This window comes from Motacilla alba, chromosome 14 (genome assembly GCF_015832195.1).
Source record: "Motacilla alba alba isolate MOTALB_02 chromosome 14, Motacilla_alba_V1.0_pri, whole genome shotgun sequence".
NCBI lineage: Eukaryota > Metazoa > Chordata > Aves > Passeriformes > Motacillidae > Motacilla > Motacilla alba.
In genome coordinates, this window is record NC_052029.1 from 15224395 (window position 1) to 15248714 (window position 24320).

Consider the following 24320-nt stretch of genomic DNA (forward strand, 5'->3'; position numbering starts at 1 on the left):
CTGGCCCAGTGTTCCCAGTGGAAACTGGGGCAGAAGTGCTGGAACATGCTCTGCTCTCTGCTGGGTGAGGGAGGGGAGACTCGGTGGTGATTTGGGTGAGTGGGAAAAATTCACTGGGCAAAGGAAAGGGTAGAGCAGGCACTTGGCTGTCCCAGTTAGTCCCTGTCCATGTGGGCCAGTCCCAAATGCCACTTTTCCCATCCCCACCTGCTGAGGAGCCTGAGAACAGGCAAGAGAGCTCTCCAGAAGGAGAGAGGAGCAGGCATGGCTCGGAGCCCCTTTATTGCAAGTGCCCGGCCAGGCAGCCTTGGATCTCTGTCCTCAGAGCTCTTCCTGCACACCTGGCTTCTCCTTCACCAAATGTTTCTTCTGAGGGCCCTGGAAGAGAGCAGAGAGGAGAGTTTGGATTTAGGGACACACAGACCTGGCCTGCCTGGCTGTGTCGGGGCTGTGGCAACCAGACAGGCAGCTTGGGCCAGCAGCTGAGAAATGGGGTTATCCCACAGCAAATCAATCCTATGGGAGCAGGTGGCAGGAATTACTTATGACCCTCAACTTCCAGACAAATGTGATGCTTTATCACAGAATCCATGGGGGAAAATGGCAAAGAAAAGAGCTGCACCCAGGTCAAATCTCCTCCTGTCACCAAGCTCCTCGTCACAGCAGCTCAGGGCTGGCAGTGACACAACAGGCTCCTGACACTGAGCTGGAGGAAATCAGCTTAACCTCCAAAGAGCTCTGCAAAGGCAGTGCCTAACCAATCCCCCTGCCAGCAGTAAGGAGGCTTAGGCAGCTTCACATGGCATTTCTGGCTGACAGGCCAGATCCAGGCCCAGTTTACGTCTGCCTGGGACACAGGCAGTTGTTTCTTTCCCTTCTCCTTCTCCCTCTCCTGGTTTACTCAGTGCTTCCTCCGCTTCAGACTCAGACTCACACCAGCCTGGTGAAGGCTGCAAAACTGTTCAGGAAACTGCTGTGTTTGGATTATTTAATTATATAATTTTTTTGCCCTGGATTTAAGAAAACTACACTGCTTGGCCTTCTTGAAAGCTTCTGACAAAAGCACCACAAATTTGCATCTGAATTTGACCCAAACTTTTTTTTCCTCTGAGAACATTAAAGCCATAAATCATTCCAAACAAATCAAAGCAGTGCACAATTCCGAGTGAAAGGCACCATATGGCCAAGACAGTGCCTGCCAAGTTAACTGCTTGTTTAAAACTTCCCATGGTGAATGGGAACTGGTTGCCCATATGGTCTTTTATTTGCTGGTTGAGTTGTCTTGGATCACTCACACAACCATCCTGTCCTTCCTTAGCATCATTTCTGCTGTGTGAGCTGAATCCATGGCTGCCTTTAGGCAAGAGAGTCTCAAACATTTCCTTGGCTGTTGTTGTATCAAGAAACAGACCACAGAATCATGGAATCATAGAATCCTGGGATGGTCTGGGTCAGAAGGGACATAAAACTCATCCAGTTCCACCTCCCCGCCCATGGACACCTGGAAGATGCTCGTTTGGAGTCAGTCAGTTGCTGTGGCCCCCCGAGGAGCTGGAGGCAGCCCGAGGAACTCACCATGAAAGCTCTCTTCTCCTGAGCTGTCTGGAAGCGGCCGTGGCCGAATTTGGAAGTGGTGTCAATGAATTTGAGCTCGATGGCTTCGTGGGCCCGGCGGCTGGTGTGCACCAGGAGGGACTGGGAGAGAGCAGCCACAACATCAGGAGAATGGTCACGGAACGTCAGGACAGCTGGTCTCATGGAGGCAGGGTTGGAATATCCTCTAAACAAATGTCTCCTCAAAAATCTGTGTTCTCAGAGCAACACCCTGGTGCTCGGGTGGTGGAGAGCTTGCAGAGCTGCTCTTTGCTCAGCATTTCACAGAATCACAGAATCAACCAGGCTGGAAAAGACCTCTGAGGTCACCAAGTCCAACCTATGACCTGACACCACCTTGTCACCCAGGCCATGGCACTGAGTGCCACATCCAGTCTGTCCCTGAACACCAGGGACCCCACCACCCCATCCCTGGGCAGCCCATCCCAAAGCCCAATCACCTTTCTGTGACAACCCAAGGTTTCATTTCCGAAATGAACCGCAGCCCTCAGAGCTCTGAAGCTCTCCAGCTCCATCCACCTGCCAAACACTGCACCAAGGACCCGCCCAGTGTCCCTGCCCAGCACTTGGAGGGTTCTCCAGGTGGGGAATGTGTTCCTGGGGAGCTGCAGCCCGTCCCAGCCCGGTGCTCTCACCTTGCGCAGGGTGAGCACACGCTTCCTGGTGCCCACCACGCAGCCCTTCAGCATGAGGAAGTCGTTGTTGACCTCCCCGTAGTGAGGGAAACCACCCTGTGGGGAGAGCAGAGGGGTTGGTGGGCAGGAGAGCTGGCTGTGAAGGTCAGGGGGGTCACAGCCCTGTCACCCCTCAGCCCTCACCAGAGGCGTGATGGTCTTCTCGGTGATATCGTAGTGCGTCGAGGCGTTGTTCCTCACCACTTTGCCGTCCTCCACGTGGATCCCGTGGCCAATGCGGTAAATCTGGAACACACGGGCAGTGGAGATGGAAGCTCTCCTGCTCCTCGCTGAGGAGCTTCACAGGGTGCCACAATCCCCCACAGAATCACAGGGCTTTCACCACGCTGTGCCCTCGAGCAGCGGAAAAGCACCGGCAAAGACATGGAGATGTCCAGGGAAACATCCAGGAGGATGCAGGGAGCTGAGGGCACCGTGGGGAGGAGGATGGTGGCAGGATGGCAGGCCTGAGGGAGCCCCCCTGGGCCATACCTTCTTGTTGATCTCGGTGCGGTGGTGGTAGCCCTTCTGGCCAGCCCGGGCGATGGAGTAGCCCACGCGGGCCGGGTGCCAGGCCCCGATGCAGGCCACCTTCCGCAGGCCCTTGTGTGTCTTCCTGGGCAGCTTCTTGGTGTGCCAGCGGCTGGTCACCCCTGGGAGCGTGGGAACAGAGGGCAGGGTCAGCAGGGAGGGCTGGGGCTGGGCAAGGACAGTCCCGTGGCTCTCCTGAGGGACATTCCCTGAGGGACAGTCCCACCACTCTCCTGAGGGACAGTCCCGTGGCTCTCCTGAGGGACATTCCCTGAGGGACAGTCCCGTGGCTCTCCTGAGGGACATTCCCTGAGGGACAGTCCCGTGGCTCTCCTGAGGGACATTCCCTGAGGGACAGTCCCACCACTCTCCTGAAGGACATTCCCTGAGGGACAGTCCCACCACTCTCCTGAGGGACAGTCCCGTGGCTCTCCTGAGGGACATTCCCTGAGGGACAGTCCCACCACTCTCCTGAGGGACAGTCCCGTGGCTCTCCTGAGGGACATTCCCTGAGGGACAGTCCCGTGGCTCTCCTGCAGTTCTCAGAGGAGGCCGTGCTGGGAGGAGATCAGGAGCTGCTCTCACTTCCAGGGCTCTGATCAGACCGGGAGGTGTCCCATGCACACACCTAGGGACACCCACACCCCTGCACGTGTGGGGTTTGTGAGACATTCACACCATCACAGACTGCTTTGGGTTGGAAGGGACCATAAAGAGCATCCAGCCCCAAGCCCTGCAGGGACACATCCCATTAGACCTGGCTGCTTTCTGTACTGACAGTGCCTCTGAGCCTCCTGGGAGGACGCCTTCACTGGCCTTAAACTCAGGGAGAATCTTTGCTCCAGAAGTTACCTTGTCAGCTCCTGTGTATGTACATCAGAGGTGCCCCTGCTGAACTTTTCCCTTGCTGGAATCCCTGAGATTAAGGAATCTGAGCCCAGCCACAACAGAACTGGATGTCATGCTTCAGATCCTGAGGCTTTTTGCTACTCCCTCTACAAAATTTAGGGGTTCTCAGTGTGGTTAACACTCTCCTACCCCAAAACCACCTGATGGGCAGAGCCATGTGAGAAGGACAGCCCCAAAGCCCTGCACCTTTCATGCCGTGGCCCTTGGTCACGCCGATGACATCGATCATCTCGTTCTGGCTGAAGACACTGTGCACAGAGATCTGCTTCTCCAGCCTCTCCCGCACCCAGTCGACCTTCTCAGCCACTGTGCCCCCGTTCAGCTGGATCTCCATGATGTGGGCCTTCTTCTGCCTCAGCGGGAGCAGCCTCATCTGCAGCACACAGTGCTTTTAGGGTGGCATGTGGCCCCTGGCCCCACAGACAGGAGGGTGCAGCAGGGCTGGGTCCCTCACAGGGGTGAGCACAGCCACTGCTTCACCTCTCTGCCACAGCCACCCCCTTTCATAGCAGCCCTGGGCCAGCAGCTCTTTATAGCTGGGATTTTATGGAGCCAACTCCGTGTCCTTGAGCCCAGAGACCCCATCTGGCCTTGAGCCAACTTAGCTCTCCCCCAGACCCCAAAGCAGCCCTTAACTCCAGGGATCAGCATTCAAAGGGGCCCCGCGTGTATCCAGCAATCAGCATCTGGCAAAACCGTGCCTGCCCCTGGGGTTATTTTTGCCCAAAACATTTGACACCAGTTGCTAATTTGAGGTGATCATGAGGCCCGAGGTCCCTTGCTGACACAGGATTCAGGACCTGCCCAGGCTCTGCCCTCCTCCTGCTCTCCTCCACGGGGTGTGTGGGCTCCCATGAGGATGTGGGGGCTCCCCAGTGATCCCAAACCACAGCCCCCATGGCAGCCCTGGAGCAGGAGCTCTGGGAGGGCACTGGGAGGTCAGGAGGCAGCTGCAAAGGTCAGCCAGCACCTCCCATCACCATCTCACACCCTCTGCTCTCTCGGCCCCTGTGACCCCACCGAAACCCCCCCGATCCCATTTCCAGGCCCTTCAGAGCTGAGGAAGCCCCCGAGCCTCCTGCCCATGCCAGGGGGAGGCTCTGACCTGTGTGTGCATAATGACACGGATGACCTTGCAGTACTTCTTCATGGCTGCAAAATCCTTCTCCAGCTGCCTTTTCCCAGCCTCATCCTGCCATTTTTTGCAGTACTTGGTGAACGCCTTCTTCTTGCTCTTGTGCCTAAGGACAGAAGCGGTTTGACAGCCATCAGAGCTGATAAAGGGCTTGTGACAGTGCAGACAGGGGACAGGTCACCTTGACAGCCACCTCCTCGGAGGCACAAGGAACCTGTGGATACCTGAGCCTCACCTGACTGTCAGGACCTCGAGGTGGGAAGAGGGAGGTGGATAATGAGCCGTGAAAAGGGCTTGTTCAAGGGTAATTCAAACCTTTCTGCATGAGGAATGCAGTTGTCTCCCACTGACTGACTCAGCGCCATCAAAAGAGGCGCAAAATCAGAGGCAGGGAAAGCAGGGATCAGAGGCTTGGGGTGGGTGCGTCTCCATGGCGCTTACAGGAGATTCCTGCAGCCAGGAAATCACACAGGCACTTCCCTGCTACCTGCGGGTACCTGAGCTTCACCTGCCTGCCAAGGGCTTCGGGTGGGAAGAGGGATGAGCCGTGAAAAGGGCTGGCAGGAGAAAACAGGGATCAGAGGCGTGTGGTGGGTGGGTCTCCATGGCGCTGTTTCAGGAGACACAATTCCAACAGCGTGGAAATTCGTGTTCCCACTTCCCTCTCTGCTGAGGGGTGTTGATATTTACGAGGGCCAGGGGCCACATTCTGCATCAATTTTCCCCCTGGCAAATCTGGTTTCAGTCCGGCTCAAGGATTCTGGTTAACTGGGGAGCCGAGGAGCCCGAGCGACACGAGGGAAAAGGAACCTGCCATATGATATTGCGGAGAGAGCGAACTTGGTTCGGCTATTAGAATAAATTTACATATGCAAACGCTGCTCCCCAGCATCGGGCTTTCTGCAGTGTCCCTGTGCATGACTAAATAGGCAGCGGCTTCACTCCACAGGAGCTGAGCTGTTTGGGCATCCCGGAGAGCCTGTGGAATTCCTGCCAGAGATCCCTCGCAGGCAGCCCCCCAGGAAACCCCCGCTTTGGGAATGCCAGGGTCACTGAGGTTGGAAAAGCCCCCCCAGATAATCCAGTCCAACCTGTGACTGATCCCCAGCTTGTCCCCCAGCCCGGGGCACTGAGTGCCACATCCAGGAGTGCCCTGGACACCTCCACCACCTCCCTGGGCAGCGCCAGTGTTCGATGACCCTTTTTGGGAGCCCGTACCAGTTCTTGTAGAAGCGCCGCCGGCACTCATCGCTGATGTGCTCAGCAAAAACAGTCTTGAAGTTCCTCAAGCCCTTGGGTGTCTCGATGTAGCCCACGACCCCCACCACCACCATCGGGGGCGTCTCGATGATGGTCACGGCCTCCACCTCCTCCCGCTTGGAGACCTCTGCAAGGCAGCAAAGGGAAATGGTGCCTGGCACCCTCTGGGATCATTCCCTGGAGGATTCCTGCTGTCTCGATGTAGCCCACGACCCCCACCACCACCATCGGGGGCGTCTCGATGATGGTCACGGCCTCCACCTCCTCCCGCTTGGAGACCTCTGCAAGGCAGCAAAGGGAAATGGTGCCTGCCACCCTCTGGGATCATTCCCGGGAGGATTCCTGCTGTCACAGAGAGTGCTGGGAGCGAGGTCATGTTTGGTCTCAGCCAGCCCCTGCCTCCCCACCTCCCAAACCACCACTCAGCATCCCAGTGTGCAGAGTGCCACACTCAGCCCATGCTGAGCTGCCCTTTGACCATCCAAGATGTGGACAGCCAGGATTTAACCCACAACCGTGGGCTCCACCACCCTTTTCCATAAAGATCTTTTCCCAAGGAGCCCATTATCCCCTTTCCCTCCCGCTGCAGCCAAGCCTTACTGAGCCCGGGCCGGTGCACCTCCCGCACGGTGTGGGTCATTCCAGCCTTGTAGCCCAGGAAAGCTGTCAGGTGGACTGGCTTGCTGGGGTCATCCTTGGGCCAGGCCTTCACCTTGCCTCGGTGCCGGCGGCTCCGCTTGTGGGGCAGGAAGCCCAGGTGGCCGTGCCTGGGAGCGGAGAACTTGCGGTGGGACTGCGGAGGGGAACCACAAAGGGAGGCTGCACTCCCAGCTCCCCGGGAAGTGGGGAGAAGGGAAACACGACAAAAACACAACAAAAAATCCCCCTTTTCAGATGGGAATGCCACAGAGGTTCTGGGCTCTTCACTGAGTCCTAACAGGGCAGGGTTTTGTTCAAACTTCTGTCACGGACATGAAAAAATGGCACAGAATCCTGGAATGGTTTGGGGTGGAAGGGACCTTAAAGCCCATCCAGTGCCACCTCTGCCATGGCAGGGACATGTTCCACTGTCCCGGGCTGCTCCAATCCCCATCCAGCCTGGCCTTGGGCACTGCCAGGGATCCAGGGGCAGCCACAGCTGCTCTGGGCACCCTGCACCAGGGTCTCACCACCTCACAGGGAAAGGATTTCTTCCTGATAGCCATTCTAAATGTACTCTTTGTACGTGTGAATTTAGTCAATTTCTAGACAAATGATGCCACTTAAATAAAAAACTTAACATGATCTCCTTCCTCCAGCTTCTTCTGAAGGACATTGAAGGGGAAATTCATTCTTTACTAGGTCTGTCCTTCTGTGCTCTTAATGGTAATAATTTATTTTGTATCCTGTAGCACCAAAAAGGCTTGCTTGGAATTCCTGGGCTTCATGTCATCAAGGCAAATGGCACAAAACAAGCACAGCCAAGGACTGGGAAAACAGGGGAAAGGATGCCCAGAGGAATGGCAACAGGAACATGCACAGCTTCTAAAGGCACCTTGAAAGCCAGCTGAGAAGAGATAAATACATAGACCTCAACCACAAGCAGTGAAGGGTTAGTCCTGCGCCCACTGCAGCTCCTTCCTAGCTCAGATCAGTCCCAGCGCCCGGCTGTGCTTTCCACCAAGCTCCTTTTCCAGCCTGATGGAACTCTGAGGATTCTGACCCCATTCCTGTGGCAGCAGCAGGAGCATAACCCAGCCCTGCTCGCCGACCCTCGCACACAAGCGGCTCCAGCAGAGCTGTACCAACCATGGGACGTCTTCAGGCCGGGGCAGCAGCAGAGAGAGGCTGTCAGGAAATGCCTCCCCAGATTAATACTTAAGATGGGTATGGGTCTGAAGACACAAATTTAGCCGCTCGCTTCACCCGCTGCGATATTCATTTCATTCCTGGCAGGTTGGACTCGACAGTTGTGGTGTGGTAAAGGTCAGCTGCTGCTGGCTCAGTTTACGCTTCTCCCTCCCGAACAAGTCTGGTGTGAATGGCAGGAATTGGGGCAGTTTCCTGAATTAGGGCAGTTTCCAAAAGGGGTACCACACACCCAGGGCTGTGAACACCTGCGCCAGGTACCCCCAGCACAGGCTGAGAATCTCTCTGTCAGCCCAGGATTGTGATCCTGGCTGGAAAAGAGATTGAGACAATACATCTCAGAGTCACAGAGCAGTCTGGATTGGAAGGGACCTTAAAAATCACCAACTCCTGCCATGGGCCGGGACACCTTCCATGGCTGAGAGGAGCCCTCAGCCCGCGTGTCCCTGTGTGCAGGGAGGGGCAGAGCAGGGACCCAGTGACAATGGCACCAGAACCACGGGCAGGAACCGAACCCAGGCAGCTCCACCGGGACACGAGGCAGAACTTCATCTGGAGCACAGATCCCACAGAGGGTGTGCAGTCTCCCTCCCCGGGGACATCCCAAAGCCATCTGCTCCCAGCCCTGCGCCATGTGCTGCGGGATGGCCCTGTGAGCAGGGATGGGGACAGTCCCTGTGAGCAGGGATGGGGACAGTCCCTGGGAGCAGGGATGGGGACAGTCCCTGTGTGCAGGGATGGGGACAGTCAGGATGGCCCTGTGAGCAGGGATGGGGACAGTCACTGGGAGCAGGAATGGGGACAGTCGGGATGGTGCTGTGGGCAGGGATGGGGACAGTCGGGGTGGCCCTGTGAGCAGGGATGGGGACAGTCCCTGTGAGCAGGGAGGGGGACAGTCAGGATGGCCCTGTGAGCAGGGATGGGGACAGTCACTGGGAGCAGGGATGGGGACAGTCGGGATGGTGCTGTGGGCAGGGATGGGGACAGTCGGGGTGGCCCTATGAGCAGGGATGGGGACAGTCCCTGTGAGCAGGGAGGGAGACAGTCGGGGTGGCCCTGTGAGCAGGGATGGGGACAGTCCCTGTGAGCAGGGATGGGGACAGTGGGGGTGGCCTTGTGAGCAGGGATGGGGACAGTGGGGACACGCTGTGGGCTCTGCCGGCCCGCCCCGTGCCGGGGTTCGGGGCTCCCCTCACGGAGGAGGGACACGCGCACTACAACTCCCGGCGTGCCCCGGGGCCGCCGCCATATTGCCGCGCCCGGCTCCTCAGGGTCGCCGCCATATTGCCGTGGCCGCGCTCCCGCCCCTCAGGGTCGCCGCCATCTCTGCCCGCCGCCGCCATGCCGGAGGATCACGACTGGGAGGCGTACAAGGTGCCGCCGACCCGCACCCCCGTCTCCGAGAGGACCACGTCGGTGCCCAATCCCGTCGACTACTTCCAGACCGCCTTCAACTATGTCCTCGACGCGCCCGTCAGCTTCATCCGAGGTAGCGGCGGACGAGGCATCCTCCCCCCCAGCCTCGGCCCCCGCCCCGGGGGAGCCGAGCAGCGGCGCGGGGACACGGGGACACCGGGATGGGGACAGCGGGGCACGGGGCAAAGGCACCTGGGCACGGGCACCTGGACAGGGAAAGGGCACGCGCAAGGACACAGGGACACTGCTCCTGACGGGAACAGCAGGGGCAGAGGGACAGGACACTGGGACACAGGGACATTGACAAGAACACAGCATGGACGCGGGACACAGACAAATACACGGCGTGGACAGAGGGACAGGCACAGGGACACGAAACACAGCATGGACAGGGGACATGCAGTAGAATACAGCAGCGACACAGGGGCATGGGACATTGACAAGAACTCAGCGGGGACATAGGGACATGGGACATTGACAAGAAAGCAGGGACATAGGGACGTGGGACACAAATGCATGGCGTGGACAGAGGGACAGACACAGGGACATGAAACACAACATGGATGCGGGCAGACATGGACAGGGGACACACAGTAGAACACAGTATGGACACAGGGACATTGACAAGAACTCAGCAGGGACATAGGGACATGAGATAGAGATACAACATAGACACGGGCAGACATGGACGGGGAAACAGTAGAACACAGCATGGACACAGGGACATGGGACATTGACAAAAACTCAGCAGGGACATGGGACACAAATGCACGGCGTGGACAGAGGGACAGACACAGGGACACGAAACACAACATGGACACGGGCAGACATGGACAGGGGACACACAGTAGAGCACAGCATGGACACAGGGACATGGGACACTGCACAGACATGGGAACATGGGACAGACAAGAATGCAGTATTGGTAGTGGGACAGGGACATGAGACACAGCATGGACACTGTGACAGATACAGGAACATCAGGACACAGCTGGGACACTGGGAGAGCGCAGGGTGTGATACAGGGACACAGTGACACAGGACATGGCACACAGCACGGAGGGGCAGACACAGAGCAGGGCATCAGCTGGACTCAGTGTGGCCCCGCTGCTGCTGCCGGGGAAGGTGGCACCGGGCAGTGCCAGCTGAGCCAGGTGTGTGACCGGGCTGTCCCTGCAGGCTGGATCGAGCAGTGGCAGAACAAGAACAAGTTCTACTACTACCACCAGAAGTTCCGCCGCGTGCCCGACCTGAGCCAGTGCCTGGAGGGTGACTACCTGTGCTACTACGAGGCCGAGGCTCAGTGGAGGAGGGACAGGTATGGCTGCCCCTGCACTGTCCCCAGGCCAGGTCACAGCAGGGCACACAGCTCTGGGACCAGCAGCATTTTGGTGGATGCTGGGGCAGCAGCTCCAGCCCACCCCATTACACGTCAGTGTCCTGCTGTCCCTGCAGCACATCTGGGCACGGTGGCATTAGGGAGCAGCACGCTGAGAATCCCAGAGCTGCCATTCCACAGGGGGTCCTCACCCCTCGGTTCAGCTGTTCTGTCTGCTGGTTCCCGCAGGATGGTGGATCAGGAAATCGTGGAGATAGTCCGGGAGAGGATGGCTGCGTGCAAGCAGAGGGAAGGGCCCAACCAGTTCCAGAACTGTGCCAAGGAGATGGAGCTGCTGGCACAGGTCACCAAGGCCTACCAGGACAGATGTGAGTGTGGCTGCAGCACACAGGGCCAGGGCTCCAAGCCCAGGGAAGGGCTCTGAACCCTCATCCCACACTCAGCGTGCTCGTGGGATGCTCTGCTCAGGCATTTTCTTTTCCAGACGGCGATCTGGGTTACCATGGCAATGCACGGACATGCCTGATGAAGCAGAAGCACAGGATGATGGAGGAGAGGAAAGCAGCACAGGAAAATCAGTAGAGCTACAGCAGTTCCTCCCTCCACGGTGCCAGTATCGCAGTGCTTGTTGCTTCCCTGGCCTCCACAATAAACAGACATCTGTACAGTTGGGCTCTGGATTTGTTCTTTGAAGAGCCCTGTGAGCCCTCAGCTGCAGGCACTGTTGGGGTTTGCCCTCTGGAGCTTTTCCTCTCCCCCGTGAGCCTCCAGAACACTCTGTGCTGCCCTGGCCTGGCTCTGAGTGAAGTGCCCAAGGCCAGGCTGCACAGACCTGGAGCAGCGCTGTTCAGTGGAAGGTGTCCCACGGCAGGAGCTGGAACTGGATGAGCTTCCAGTCCTTTCCAACCCACCCCATTCTGCGGTTTAACCCAGCGCCCACCCCCGTCACACCAAGCACGGATTCCTGGTTCTCTGATCACTTTATTGTCCTACAAAAGCCCTCAGGTGGTGGCCACGGCGGCTGCCTGGGTCCTCTGCACCGACACTCTGGTGTGGGTCTTGGCCAGATGATCAGTGAACTCCTGCAAGAAACACCAGGGGTAATTCCTTATTCCCTCCAGCCCCTCAGCACCACGCCCCTCCCTCGTGGCACTGGGGTGGCCCAACTCCACAGCTACCAAACCTTTGGGGACAGAAATCTGAATTTCAGGGGCAGGAAGGTTTGAGCTATAAGTTACCAAGATGCTCTTACCTGGTAGGGAGACTTGGTGAAGACAGTCTCTTTCCAGAGGTCAGGAGTCAGGTAGCTGTAGGTTTTGGAGATGGCATCGAAGGTGGCTTTAGCTGCAGAGAGATGTCACACACTGTCACACGGTGCCCGTCAACGGCTGCGGAACCAGCCCGCTGATCCAATATCCCCCAGTTAGGAAAATGTGGAATTTTGCAAGGAGCAGGGAGACCAGGGAGGGCGTCCCTGCTGAACCCACAAAGCTCAGGTTGCTCTCTCTCTCCAGTTACGACGATTACACCACGGCACACAGGTGCAATCGCGCAGATTGGGAGACCAGGAGTGCTCGGGGCTGCAAAGGCCACGCTTCTGTCACCAGCTCCGACAGAGCCTGCGGCAGCACGAGCCGTGCCTCTGCTTCACTGCCACCGAGCCACCGCGCCCCAGCAGTGACAGACGCGTCCCCGTGCCCTGCGGCAGCTGCAGAGCTCACCGAAGTTGCCGAGGGTGGCCGTGCAGCCCCGTGCTGACGTGTAGCAGTCATCGATGCCAGCCATCATCAGCAGCTTCTTGGGGACAGGGGCGGACACGATCCCGGTGCCGCGGGGGGCCGGGATCAGGCGCACCAGCACGGAGCCGCAGCGCCCGGTGACCTGCGGGGACAGAGGGGTCACAGCCCGGAGCACAGCCCCGAGCAGCGCCAGGGCCAGGCCGGGGCACGCTCACACGAGGGGTGACAGCCCCGAGCAGCGCCAGGCCAGGGGCACGCTCACACGAGGGGTGACAGCCCCGAGCAGCGGCAGGGCCACGCTCACCTTGCAGGGCACCGTGTGCGGCTTGCCGATCTTGTTGCCCCAGTAGCCGCGCCGCACGGGCACGATGGACAGCTTGGCCAGGATGATGGCCCCGCGGATGGCCGTGGCCACCTCCTTGGAGCACTTCACCCCCAGCCCCACGTGGCCGTTGTAGTCCCCGATGGCCACGAACGCCTGCGGCACAAGAGGAGTTGTCTTGGGTGGTGCCAGGGTGGTGTGTGCTCAGCAGAACTCACGGCTCACCCCAAACCTTACTCGCGGCTCTCAAAACCCGCTCTTCCCCTCAGAGCTCATCCTTCAGGCACAACAGCCAGGCTCTGGGATTCGACCCCCTGCTGCAGCCTCACCCCGGTCACAGCTCCCCACGATTTCACAACAGCCCTCCCTGCTTGTACCCAAACCTTCTCCCTGAAAACCCAACGCTGCTGTGCAGGAACAACTGAATTCTGCAGGGGCAGGAAAGTTTTCTTACAAAGAAGTTTGAAAAGTTTTGCAGCCCAGCTTTTGGGCCAGTGCTGCTTCAAGAAACACCTGCACACATCTCTGATGCTTTGATGTTAATACATTTAACAACCTACTAATGGTCCTCACAACAAAATACTTATTTACTAAATGTGACAGTAAAAGAGATCTGGGGTGATCAAAATGACTCTAAACATGCAAGAAGGAAGCTGTGAGCAGGAGATCCAGAAGAAGGGAATTACCTTGAACCTGGTGCGCTGCCCAGCACGGGTCTGTTTCTGCACAGGCATGATCTTCAGCACCTCATCCTTCAGCGAGGAGCCCAGGAAGAAATCGATGATCTCCGACTCCTGCAAGAGTCAGCGCTGAGCACACAGAAACCACGGAACCCTGGGATGGTTTGGGTTGACAGGGACCCGAAGGTCAGCTAATCCAAGCCCCATTCAGCCTGGCCTTGGACATTCCAGGGATCCAGGGGCAGCCACAGCTGCTCTGGGAATCTGTGCCAGGGCCTCACCATCTCTGCCGCGAACAATTCCTTCCCAATATCCCATTCCAGGTCCGTCTCCAGCTCTCCTGGAGCCCCTTTAGGCTCTGAGGTGTCCCCGGAGCCTTCCCTTCCCCAGGTGAACACCCCCTGCTCTCCCTGCCTGCCTCTGCCCCTTAGAGCATCTCCCCGACACCACTTCCGTGTCCACAGCACCTCACCTTGATGGGAAGCGAGAAGAGATAAATCTCCTCAAGAGACTTGATCTTCATATCCTTGACCAGGCGACCGAGTTTGGTGACAGGAATCCACTGCCAGAGAGATCCACGGGCGAGAGTCACCAGGGGCCATCACCGCCGGGACCCGGCTCGGCTGCCCCATCCCGGGGCCTGGCAGCGCCCCCGTCCCGCTCCCCGCTCCCCGCTCACCTCCTTATCCTCGGCTTTACCTCCGCGGGCCCCGCGGCCTCTCCCGCGGCCCCTCCCGCGGCCGCGCCCGCGGCCCCGCAGCCCGGTCCCGAATCCACCGCGGAAGCCCCCGCGGGCCGCTCCCGCTCCTCCCGCAGCACCGGCGTCGTCCGCCATTTGCTGCAACAAAGCGGGACGTCAGGCGGGCGGGCGGCGGGCGCGGATGGAGCCGGATGGTGCCGGACGGGCCGCCCGGCGCCGCCGCCGCTCCCGCCATACTTACGTGATCCCTCAGCGTAGAAGGCCGCGCTGTTGCGCCGCGTGCTATTTATACCGCGCGGGCATCTCGCGAGAGCCGCGCCGGCCCCGCGCGCTGGATGAGGAATACCCGCGGGCCGGGACGGACGGTTTGTGATGAGTTATACAGAGCGCGGGCGCTTCGGGAGAGCCGCGCCGGCCCCGCGCGCTGGATGAGGAATACCCGCGGCCCGGGACGGACGGTTTGTGATGAGTTATACAGAGCGCGGGGCCGGCGCGGCTGCGGGGCTCCAGGGGCGCGCACGGGCGCAGCGCGCAGAGCGCGGCGGGGCGGCCTCAGGTGAGGAGCTGCGGGAGCTGCGGGAGGCATGGCCGCATTCCCTCCTTCCCTGCGCCCCCAGCCTCTGGGAGCTCTGCTGGGGAACGGCTACGGTGCTGCCCGAGGCCGGTTGGGGAGCAGGGAGCGTCCCGGGAAGGAGCTCCGGGGGCCGCGGGAGCGCCCGGCGCGGTCTGAAAATCATTCGGGGTCTGCTGTGGCCCCGGGTGAGATAACGGCGCCCAGAGCATCGGGAACATTAAGCTTATTGCCCACGGCTGTGTGTGGGGAATGAAACCCATGTTCCCATAAGCGCCGTGCCCGGCGGGTGCCGCACCGGGGCCGCGGGGCCGGTTCTGAGTTCTGTTCCTTTGCCAGGTGCCGTTCCGGCCGCCGGGAGCCGCCCGGGCTGGGCTGGGCTAGGCTGGCGCTTCACCGCGATCCCGTCCCCGGAGGAGCTGAGAAGAGCACGGCGCTGCCGTGACGGACGGCGACGCGGCAGCCACAGCTGGGAACCATTCGGTTTCGTATTTTGATGTGCAATAAAAAATTTAGTGCTTAAAACACGGAGCGTCTCTTCTTTCTGATTGTCGAAAGTTCCGCTCAGGGAGCTCTTCGCGCTTCCCGGGGGCGGGGAGGGGCGGTTGCGCTGCAGGGCGCTCCGGAAGGCGGAGAAGGCAGCGCGGGAGCCGCTCGGGGCGGCCGCGGCCGCTTTCCCGGCGGCACCGGGAGCTCCCGGCCGTTCCCCGGAGCCGCTCCCCGCGTGGCGCCGGTGGCGCGCCTCGCTTACGTCACTGGAGGCGGCGGAAGTGCTCCCTCACTTCCCGGAAGTGGCGGCCGGAAGCACGTGGCCCGCGGCCATGGCGGACACCGAGCCGGACCCGGCCAACGCCGCCGCCGCCACTGTGCGCTTCAAGAGCAAGTGAGGGAGCGGCGGGACCGGGCTGGGGCTGCGAGAGGCCGGGCCGAGCGACCGGAGCCCCCGGGTCGCTGCCGCTTCGCTTTAACGGGGCCTCTCGGCGCGTCTCTTTCCCTTGCAGCTACGCCGCGACGCGGAAGATCGAGCCGTTCTACAAAGGAGGGCGAATCCAGGTAATGCCGGCTCTGCAGGGACGCTGGGAATGCCGCGCCTCCTGGCTCTAACGCTCCCGATCCCTGTGTCCAGATTAGCCGGGATGGGAAGTTCATGTTCTGCCCCTGCGGGAGCAAAGTCAACGTCCTGGATGTGGAGACGGGAGCGCTGCTGCACAGCCTCCAGCAGGTGACCGCCACCGGCCCCTCCCGAGCGGCTTGCGGGGCGCCCGGAGGGTTTCTCCCTGTGGATACAAAGCTCCCAGGAGCGAGGAGTGCAGGGAGGGTGGGAACGGGCCCAGGCGCGGGGTTTGGGTGGTCCCGAGCTGTGCTCGGCGTCACCAGAGCCCTCGGAGAAGGGAGCTCGGAGATCCCTGCAGGGTGGTCCAACTGTGGGATTTCCTTTGCCAGGATGAGGAAGAGGATGTCACGGCATTCGTGCTGAGCCCTGATGACGAGGTGGGTTTGTGCTGGGGGCCGTGAGCAGCCTGGGACAGGCTGAGCCAGGAATGGGGGGAATTTTGGGGGGTCCCTGTAGGGTTAGGGCTGGGACTTGGTGATCCTCGAGCATCCCTTCCAGCTGGGGATATTCCACGGTTCCATTTCACACCCTGTGTGCTTCCTGAGAGCCCTGCAAGCCTTCTCAGGGGCTCACACTCACTCCTGGGGCTCGCACCCCTGCCCAGAGCCTGAGCTCCCCAGCAGCTCCCTGTGCTGTGTGGCACTGACAGGAGCCCAAACCCAGCCTGTGCTCAGGCTGTCCCCTGTCCCCGTGTCCCCAGGTGCTGGTGACAGGCAGCCGGGCGCTGCTGCTGGCCCTGGTTCAGGCTGTCCCCGTGTCCCCAGGTGCTGGTGACAGGCAGCTGGGCGCTGCTGCTGGCCCTGGTTCAGGCTGTCCCCTGTGTCCCCGTGTCCCCAGGTGCTGGTGACAGGCAGCCGGGCGCTGCTGCTGCGCCGCTGGCGCTGGAGGGAGCCCAGGTGTGAGCGCACCTGGCGAGCCGTGCACACCGCGCCCGTGGCCACCATGGCCTTCGACCCCACGGCCACCCTGCTGGCCACAGGTACGAGCCCCCCCTGGCACAGCTCCCGGGGAGCCTCCAGGGCAGGGCCAGCAGAGGTTCGGAGCCCAGAGCCGTGTCCGGCCGGGCTTTGTGCTGGAGCTGCCACGGCTCTCTCCTCCAGAGCTCAGGCCCCGCTGTCCCTCTCTTCCCAGGTGGCTGTGACAGCACCATCAAGGTCTGGGATATGGTCAGACACTACTGCACGCACAACCTGAAAGGATCCTCTGGAGTGGTGCAGTAAGGAGCAGTCCTGCTGGTCACTCCTGGCTGGGGTTGGGATTGGGGTGCAATTCTGGAGTCGATGCCACAGGAAGCTCCGTTCCCAGCAGCTTCTGGGCTCCTCCTGCTCCTTGAGAGCAGGGTTATGGCTGACTCTGCCCAGGGATGAAACAGCTGGGTCAAGAATTCTCGTGGAGTCACAGAATTGTTGGGCAGGGGCGCCTCCCGCCAGGCCGGGGTGCTCTGAGCACGCCCAGCCTGTCCCGCTGTGGGACGTGCATGATTTCAGGGCTGGGGGGTTCATTCCTGTGCTGTCCCTCTGCTCCTGCCCAGCCTGGTGGAGTTCCACCCCGACGCCTCCCGCCTGCAGCTCTTCTCCTCCTGCATCGATTACAAGATCCGCATCTGGGACCTGAGCTCCAGCAAGTGTGTGGCAGTGCTGGAGGGACACTTCAGTGCTGTCACCTCGCTGGCCTTTGCAGCTGGGAACAGCCTGCTCAGGTACCTCCTGGCAGGGCTTGGACCTCCACCCGTTCACCTCCTGCAGGGTCTGGGCGGGCTCTGCTGGGAGGGGAGGGGGTGGTGCCAGTGCCCAGCGGGTGTGCTTTGGAATCCTGGAATGGTTTGGGTTGGGAGGGACCTTAAAGCCCATCCAGTGCCACCCCTGCCATGGCAGGGACACCTTCCACTGTGCCAGGGTGCTCCCAGCCCCGTCCAGCTGCCCGTGTTCCTGGGACTATGCTCTGCTGGCACGGGGAATGCTGCTGCTCTCTCTCCCTTGGCCTCTCCAGAGAGGTGTTGAGCTCCCGCACTGCCAGGTTTGCACCCGGAGCCGAGCTGAACAGGTTGAGCACTAAAACTGAGCTTTTCATCTGCAGCTCTGGCCGTGACAAGATCTGCATGGTGTGGGACCTGGAGACCAGGCAGAGCAAACGAACCATCCCTGTCTACGAGGTGAAGCTGCCTTTTGGCTCTTCCTTTGAGCCCCTCTGGAGTTTCCAGGCCATGGTCTCCCTCTGTAGGGTCTGTGTGTTGTGCAGTCAGGTTTTCCCCCTTCCCGGGGGTTTTCAGCTCTGGCTCTGTGCCTCTCTGACTCTTGCAGACCGTGGAAGCCGCTGTGCTGTTGCCTGAGGAGGGAGATTTCTCTCAGCTGGGTGTGAAGAAGCAAGGGCTGCACTTTGTCACAGCTGGCAGCAAAGGTGAGTGCCACATTTGGAGCCCGGAGGGTGGCACCTCAGTCACTTCACTGCTGCTGTTCCTGGGCTGTGTGTTCTCCATGTGGCTTGAGCCTGGGGTGGAGAGCAGCAAACACATTTATCTCTATCTTCAAACTCGATGAGTTTGAGAGAAGAAGCAAAACCTCGAGGCTTTTCCAGCCACTCATCCTGCCCACCTCGCCTCGGAGCTGCGTGGCTCTTCCCGCTGTGGTTTGGATGAGCCCTGGAGGTGCACTGCGTGACGCGGTGGCTCTGCCACGTTCTCTCCTGTGTTCCCAGGCCTCCTGAGGGTGTGGGACGCGGCCATGGGCGCCTGTGTGCACAGCCAGGCCGTGCCCTTCGCGCTGCGGGAGGAGCCCAGCGAGCGCAGCCTCTCCCAGTGCCAGTTTGTGCCCGCCAGGAACGAGATCCTCACCGTGTCCGTGGAGCACAACATCCTCTTCTATGATGCTCAGAGCCTCCAGCTCAGGAAGCAGGTGACAGCCCTGAGCCTCCCTGTCCCTTTGCCCGTGCTCCAGGAGCAGCTCTGCTGCTGGAGGAGGCTCCAAGGGCGCCCTCGGCTCCGGCCTGATCTGGGATTGTTCCTTGGGGCCAGAGGATTCCACTGGTTTGGGGGAATGTCGCCCAGAGACCAGCACAGGAAGGAGAAGGCAGAGCAGGCTTAGCCAGAAATGCCTCCTGCGTGTAGAAATTACACCCAGAATGAAATGAGAACCAGTCACTGCCCCCTCTCCTTCAGCTGCCCTTTCCCTCTTGGGCTGTTTCCCTTGCAGCTCGCAGGATACAACGAGGAGGTGCTGGACGTGAAGTTCCTGGGCCCTGGCGACTCTCACATCGTTGTGGCCACCAACAGCCCCCAGCTGAAAGTGTTTGAGCTGGCAACGTCCCACTGCCAGATCCTGTACGGCCACACAGGTGGGTGACAGCACTGCCTGGGGGCACCTGGGCAGCTCTTCCTTTATCCAGCTTCTCCTGCAGCTCTGGGGGAGTTTGTGTGGGGAGAGGATGTGTCCCTTTGTCCCTGTCCCTGGCAGTGAGATCAGTTTAAACTGGAGCTGAAGGTGCAGCTGTGTGACAGGCTCAGTCCTTAGGGACCAGCCGTGTCCCAGACCTGTCCCCTGCCTCATTAACTGGGCTCATTAAGCACTGGGCTCATTAACTCAGCCCTTTCTGTTGTCCCATCTCAGCATTGCTCTGCACCCACCAGCTTTTATTTCTTCTGTTTAGAAACAATCCTGGCTTTGGATGTCTTCAGGAAAGGCCTGCTGTTTGTCACCTGTGCCAAGGTGTGTCACTGCTCTCCATGTAACGAATCTCTTCATTCCCAGTGATCCCCGTGGGCAACATTATGTTCCTTTTGGAACTCCAGGAAGGGCTTTTTGTTCGTACAGTGCCTGTCTGCTCATGCCCCACACAGGTTCTCCCACTATCCCTCTTGAGCACTGTCCCTGGGAAAAGTTGTGTTTTATTGGCCTGAAGGAGATGTGTCCTTCTCCAAACATCCTGGTCTGGTGTAGAGTTCAGAAAGGTTGTTAGTGTGAGATGGATGAGGGAAAAGGTGCCAGGAGCCCTGACAGACCCAAAACCCAAGCTCTGAGAGAACCAGAAATTAACCTCCATGCTGGAGCCCCGCGTGGGGCTGACCCTGCTGTGGCAGAGACGAAGGTTCAGGCTGGAACAGCAGAGACCAGTCGGGCTCAGGGATGTGCTGAAAGGTTCAGGGATGTGCAGAATGCACAGGGAGCTGCTGACTCCCCAGGGAACTGAGGCGTTTCTGTGTCCCCCCAGGACAGGAGCCTGCGGGTGTGGCGCATGGGCAGGGCTGGCAGGGTCACCTGTGTGGCCCAGGGCCTGGGCCATGCCCACGGCGTGGGCGCCGTCGCCTGCTCCAGGTAACACACGCTGGGCCAGGGAGGGAGGGAGGGAGGGGAATGTCCTGGTGGGTGCTGTCCCCCTCCCAGGTGTGCTGCTTCTCATCCCTGCTCCCAGCTTCTCCTGGGCCCGAGTGTGAGGGGACCATGGGGTGGTTTGGGTTGGAAGGGGCCTCAGATGTCATCCAGTGCCACCCCCTGCCATGAGCAGGGACACTTCCCCTGTGCAGCCTGGCCCTGGGGACTCTCAGAGTTGGGGGAATCCCTGTGAAAGGAAAGAGCTTGGAAAGCCATGGATCCACTTTTGCACACGGAATTGTTTCCCTGCCCTTGACGGTTTCATTGCCCTCAGGCTGAAGGAAAGCTTTGTAGTGACCAGCAGCCAGGACTGCACCATCAAGATCTGGAACATCCCGGAATCCCTCACTTCCAAAGCCAAGGCAGCCTTGATCTCCAGTCCAGAGCCCCTCCATGCCAGGGTCACTGAGCGGGGCCATGACAAGGTACAGCTCCCCCTGGCCTTTCAGTGCTTCAGCCTCCCTCCTGCGCTGCAGCCTCCGTCTGTCCCTGTCCCACGGCCAGAGCCGAGGCCTGACCCCCTTCCTCCTCCTCTTGTGGCTTCCCCAGGACATCAACAGCGTGGCAGTGTCCCCCAATGACAAGCTGCTGGCCACGGGCTCGCAGGACCGGCTGGTCAAGCTCTGGTCCTGCTCCGACTGCTCCCTGCTGGGGGTTTTCTCTGGGCACAAGCGTGGCATCTGGTGTGTGCAGTTCTCCCCTGTGGACCAGGTCCTGGCCACCTCCTCGGCTGATGGGACCCTGAAGCTTTGGGGACTTCGGGACTTCAGCTGTCTGAAGGTGATGAGAGCTTTGCCTCTTCCCTGGGCAAAACCTTGGGGTTCCTTGGGGATCCTTCCAAAACGTGGAGTTTATTCCCTGGGGCTTTGTGAGTAAACGGGATCCTCTGGGGTCTCTCCAGAGGCTGGCACTGCTGAGCTTCCTTTGTGTTTTGCAGACCTTTGAAGGCCACGATGCCTCAGTGCTGAAGATCATCTTTGTGAGCCGAGGGGCTCAGCTGCTCAGCAGGTTTGTGCCCGAGTGCAGGGTTAAGGGAATATCTGAGCTCATCAGCAGCACCAAGAGGAAACACTCTTGTGTCCAAAGAGCCTTTGGACAGCTTTATAGGAAGATGCCGTGTTTAGGCCAGGCTTTCTGTAGAGGTTATTTAATCTTCCTCCTCTCCAGGTGTCCCGTGGGTTCCACGTGGCTGCTGTGGCATTGCTGCGTTGGGACAAACTCAGTAGGCAAAGCTAAGGGTGCATCTTGCCCTGCACATTTCTGGTTAACTCTGCTCCTGTTCGGAAGGAATTGGGATATTTGTTCAATTCATTCAAGTCCATCTGATATTTGAGGTGGGACGGAGCAAGAATGGATCTGTGCAGTGATTCTTCCTGTTGTGTTTCTCTCCCAAAAGTGGATCTGACGGTCTCTTAAAACTCTGGACAATTAAAACAAACGAGTGTGTGAAAACATTAGATGGTCATGAGGATAAAATCTGGGGCCTTCACTCCAACAAGAAAGATGACATGGTCGTGACAGCCTCCAGTGACTCCTGCATCACCCTGTGGCAGGTACAGCAGGGGCTGGTTCCCCCCGGGTTAATAATCAGGGTAGTTGGAGAGCTCAGGCTCTCAGTGGCTTGTTTTTCACGTGTTCTCCTTGTCTGCAGTTTGAAATCAGGTCAGCAAGGCTGACCTGGGGGTTTGGGGGTATTGTTTGGCCATCCTGTATTTCCCCAGAGTAGCAAACGGGCCCCAACACTGGAGCTTTGGAGGGAAGTTGGAAATTGCTGGATTTAACATTTAAATTACTCAACCCCAAGATTTTGCTGCAGACCCTAATCTCCACATCACTTGATGGCTAAATCAAAACCCTCCTCTTTTAAAGCAGGATTTGATAAAGTTTTAACCTGTTTTTTTAATAGGATGTGACTGAAATTGAGGAGAAAGAAGCACAGGCTAAACAGGAGGAGCAGATTATGAAGTGAGTTGATCTTGTGCCACGATGAGCTGTGAAAGACAAACGGTGCAGTGGAACTGTCCACACCTGGAGCCATCCAGCTCCACCTCATCCCAATATGGAGGGAGGGCATTTATTGATGAGCACCACAATCTTCTTAACTGTTATCACCAAATCTGCTGCTTTTTCTGTAGTTTTGGTTTTTTCAGCACCCAAAGACGGGTCTCACTGTCACCCCTGATTTGTTTTCCAGAGAGCAAGAGCTTTCTAACCTCCTCCATGAGAAAAGGTACCTCAAAGCTCTGGGCCTGGCCATCTCCCTGGACCGGCCGCACACGGTGTTGACCGTGGTCAAGGGTGAGTCCAGAGTGTGCTCTGAAGGCATTTCCTGCCCTCTCTCCTTCCCTGGCCGCCTCTTCCAGCTAGTTCAAGGCTACAAAGTCCAGTAATTAGTCTGGAAGGCTGAGTGTTCCCGGAGTGCCATCAGCCAGGTGTCCCTGCTGTCGTTTCTCTCTGCAGCCATCCTCAGGGAGCCTGAGGGGAGGAGGCACCTGGAAGAGAACATCGTCCGGCTCCGCAAGGATCAGAAAGGTTTGTGCTGAAAGCTTTCGGGTCAGAGGCTGGTCCTGTCACCTGAAATTAGAATCCTGCAGTCCTGGAATGGTTTGGGTTGGCAGATTGTCCAGTTCCACCCTCTGCCATGGGCAGGGGCACCTTCCACTAGACCAGGACCTGGCCTTGGGCACTTCCAGGGATGGGGAGTGTCCCTGTGTGGGACCTGAAGCTCTGTGGGATGTGGCTGTGTTGGAGGGGTCCCAGGACGAGGGAAGAGATGAGAATCTGGACTCCATGTTTCAGAAGGCTGGTTTATTATATTATGATATGTATTATATTAGAAGTGCCACACTGAAACTATACTAAAAGAACAGAGAGAAAGGATTCATGAGAAGGCTGGACAGGAATAGAAAGGAATGAATAACAAAAACCCGTGACTGTCAGAGAGTCTGAGCCAGCTGCATCCTTGATTGGTTATTAATTAGAAACACCTCCCAGGGACCAATCCAAGATGAACCTGTTGGTGAACAACCTCCAGACCACATTCCACAGCCATCACATAGTTATTGCTTACATTTCCTTCTGAGGCTTCTCAGCCAGAATAGGAGAAAAATGCTAGCAAAGGATTTTCATAACAATCCGATGGTGACAGTGGGACCCAGGGATGTTTTCCAGTGCGGGCTCTGCTGTGTGCCAGCCTGGCCAGGCTTCCTTCCCCCACAGAGGCCGTGCTGGCGTTCCTGGTGACGTGGAACACCAACTCCAGGAACTGCCACGAGGCCCAGGCCATCATGGAGACGCTCCTGAAGCACGAGGCACCCGACACCCTCCTGCAGTTCTCAGGAATTAAATCTGCCGTGGAGTCCCTGCTGCCCTACACGGGTGAGGCGCTGTGGGGACAGGCCTGGAGGGGCTGGCTTGGATCAGGGATCCTGGAATGGTTTGGGGTGGAAGGGGCAGCTCAGGCAATCCAAGGCAGGGACGCCTTCCACCATCCCAGGGTGGGATCCCCATCCCAAGCCTCAATGTCCTGGCTTTGGGCACTGCCAGGGATCCAGGGGCAGCCCCAGCTGCTCTGGGCACTCTGTGCCCGGGGAACAATTCCCAGTTCCCAATATCCCACCTATCCCTGCCCTCTGGCAGTGGGAGCCATTCCCTGTGTCCTGTCCCTCCCTGCCTTGTCCCCAGTCCCTCTGCAGCTCCGCTGGAGCCCCTTCAGGCCCTGGAGGTCTCCCTGGAGTGTTCCCCTCTCCAGGCTGGGCATTCCCAGCTCTCCCAGCCTGGCTCCACAGCCGAGGGCTGGGTTCTGGTGCCTCCCCTGTGGCCTGAGCCCTGCCCTCCTTGCAGAGCGCCACTTCCAGCGGCTGAGCCGCCTGCTGCAGGCCTCCACCTTCATCGAGTTCATGTGGCACAACATGAGGCTGGCAGACGTGGCCCAGCAGGACCAGGGGACTCTGTGACCCCCTCCCTCCCGCCCACTGCTCTTTCCGAAGGACTCTTTCCCACCAGGATTTTTAGTTCCTGTATTTTATAATAAATGTTTTCATTTCTAAACCAAGTCTAACATCCAGTCTCCTCAGGGATGAATGAAAGGAAAAGGTCATTTCT

The 24320-nt window shown here is 58.9% G+C and overlaps 4 protein-coding genes, 1 long non-coding RNA gene and 2 other non-coding genes across 7 annotated transcripts; 4 read left to right on the forward strand and 3 right to left on the reverse strand.

Moving 5' to 3' along the window:
• Positions 1-253: 253 nt before the first annotated feature.
• RPL3L (ribosomal protein L3 like) lies at positions 254-8045 on the reverse strand. Its single transcript, XM_038151662.1, has 10 exons — positions 7912-8045; positions 6724-6916; positions 6082-6250; positions 4834-4969; positions 3915-4101; positions 2781-2941; positions 2433-2534; positions 2250-2345; positions 1576-1695; positions 254-378 (listed from the first exon to the last, which is right to left on the reverse strand). Exons 1-10 carry the CDS (start codon positions 7912-7914, stop codon positions 322-324), a joined length of 1224 nt encoding a protein of 407 aa, XP_038007590.1. The 5' UTR covers positions 7915-8045; the 3' UTR covers positions 254-321.
• Positions 8046-9243: 1198 nt separating this feature from the next.
• Positions 9244-11394, forward strand: NDUFB10 (NADH:ubiquinone oxidoreductase subunit B10). The gene is made up of 4 exons (XM_038151675.1): positions 9244-9460; positions 10567-10705; positions 10955-11094; positions 11211-11394. The coding sequence occupies exons 1-4, from the start codon at positions 9313-9315 to the stop codon at positions 11306-11308; spliced, it is 525 nt and encodes a 174-aa protein (XP_038007603.1). The 5' UTR covers positions 9244-9312; the 3' UTR covers positions 11309-11394.
• A 293-nt stretch (positions 11395-11687) lies between these two features.
• On the reverse strand, positions 11688-14520 carry RPS2 (ribosomal protein S2). The gene is made up of 8 exons (XM_038151674.1): positions 14409-14520; positions 14147-14305; positions 13940-14029; positions 13474-13581; positions 12770-12943; positions 12448-12607; positions 11979-12070; positions 11688-11808 (listed from the first exon to the last, which is right to left on the reverse strand). Exons 2-8 carry the CDS (start codon positions 14300-14302, stop codon positions 11728-11730), a joined length of 861 nt encoding a protein of 286 aa, XP_038007602.1. The 5' UTR covers positions 14303-14305; positions 14409-14520; the 3' UTR covers positions 11688-11727.
• On the reverse strand, positions 12156-12292 carry LOC119707233. Its single transcript, XR_005258716.1, has one exon. It is a non-coding gene; the product is annotated as a small nucleolar RNA SNORA64/SNORA10 family (small nucleolar RNA).
• Positions 14521-14595: 75 nt separating the features above from the next.
• Positions 14596-15265, forward strand: LOC119707137. Its single transcript, XR_005258692.1, has 2 exons — positions 14596-14723; positions 15078-15265. It is a non-coding gene; the product is annotated as an uncharacterized LOC119707137 (long non-coding RNA).
• Positions 14889-15013, forward strand: LOC119707235. Its single transcript, XR_005258718.1, has one exon. It is a non-coding gene; the product is annotated as a small nucleolar RNA ACA64 (small nucleolar RNA).
• A 265-nt stretch (positions 15266-15530) lies between the features above and the next one.
• Positions 15531-24270, forward strand: TBL3 (transducin beta like 3). The gene is made up of 22 exons (XM_038151808.1): positions 15531-15621; positions 15740-15791; positions 15865-15960; positions 16182-16229; positions 16690-16831; positions 16984-17068; positions 17384-17551; positions 17929-18004; positions 18153-18249; positions 18547-18743; positions 19041-19182; positions 19495-19553; positions 20056-20159; positions 20491-20641; positions 20766-20996; positions 21154-21224; positions 21613-21769; positions 22123-22181; positions 22411-22514; positions 22677-22748; positions 23436-23594; positions 24060-24270. Exons 1-22 carry the CDS (start codon positions 15560-15562, stop codon positions 24170-24172), a joined length of 2445 nt encoding a protein of 814 aa, XP_038007736.1. The 5' UTR covers positions 15531-15559; the 3' UTR covers positions 24173-24270.
• Positions 24271-24320: the final 50 nt, after the last annotated feature.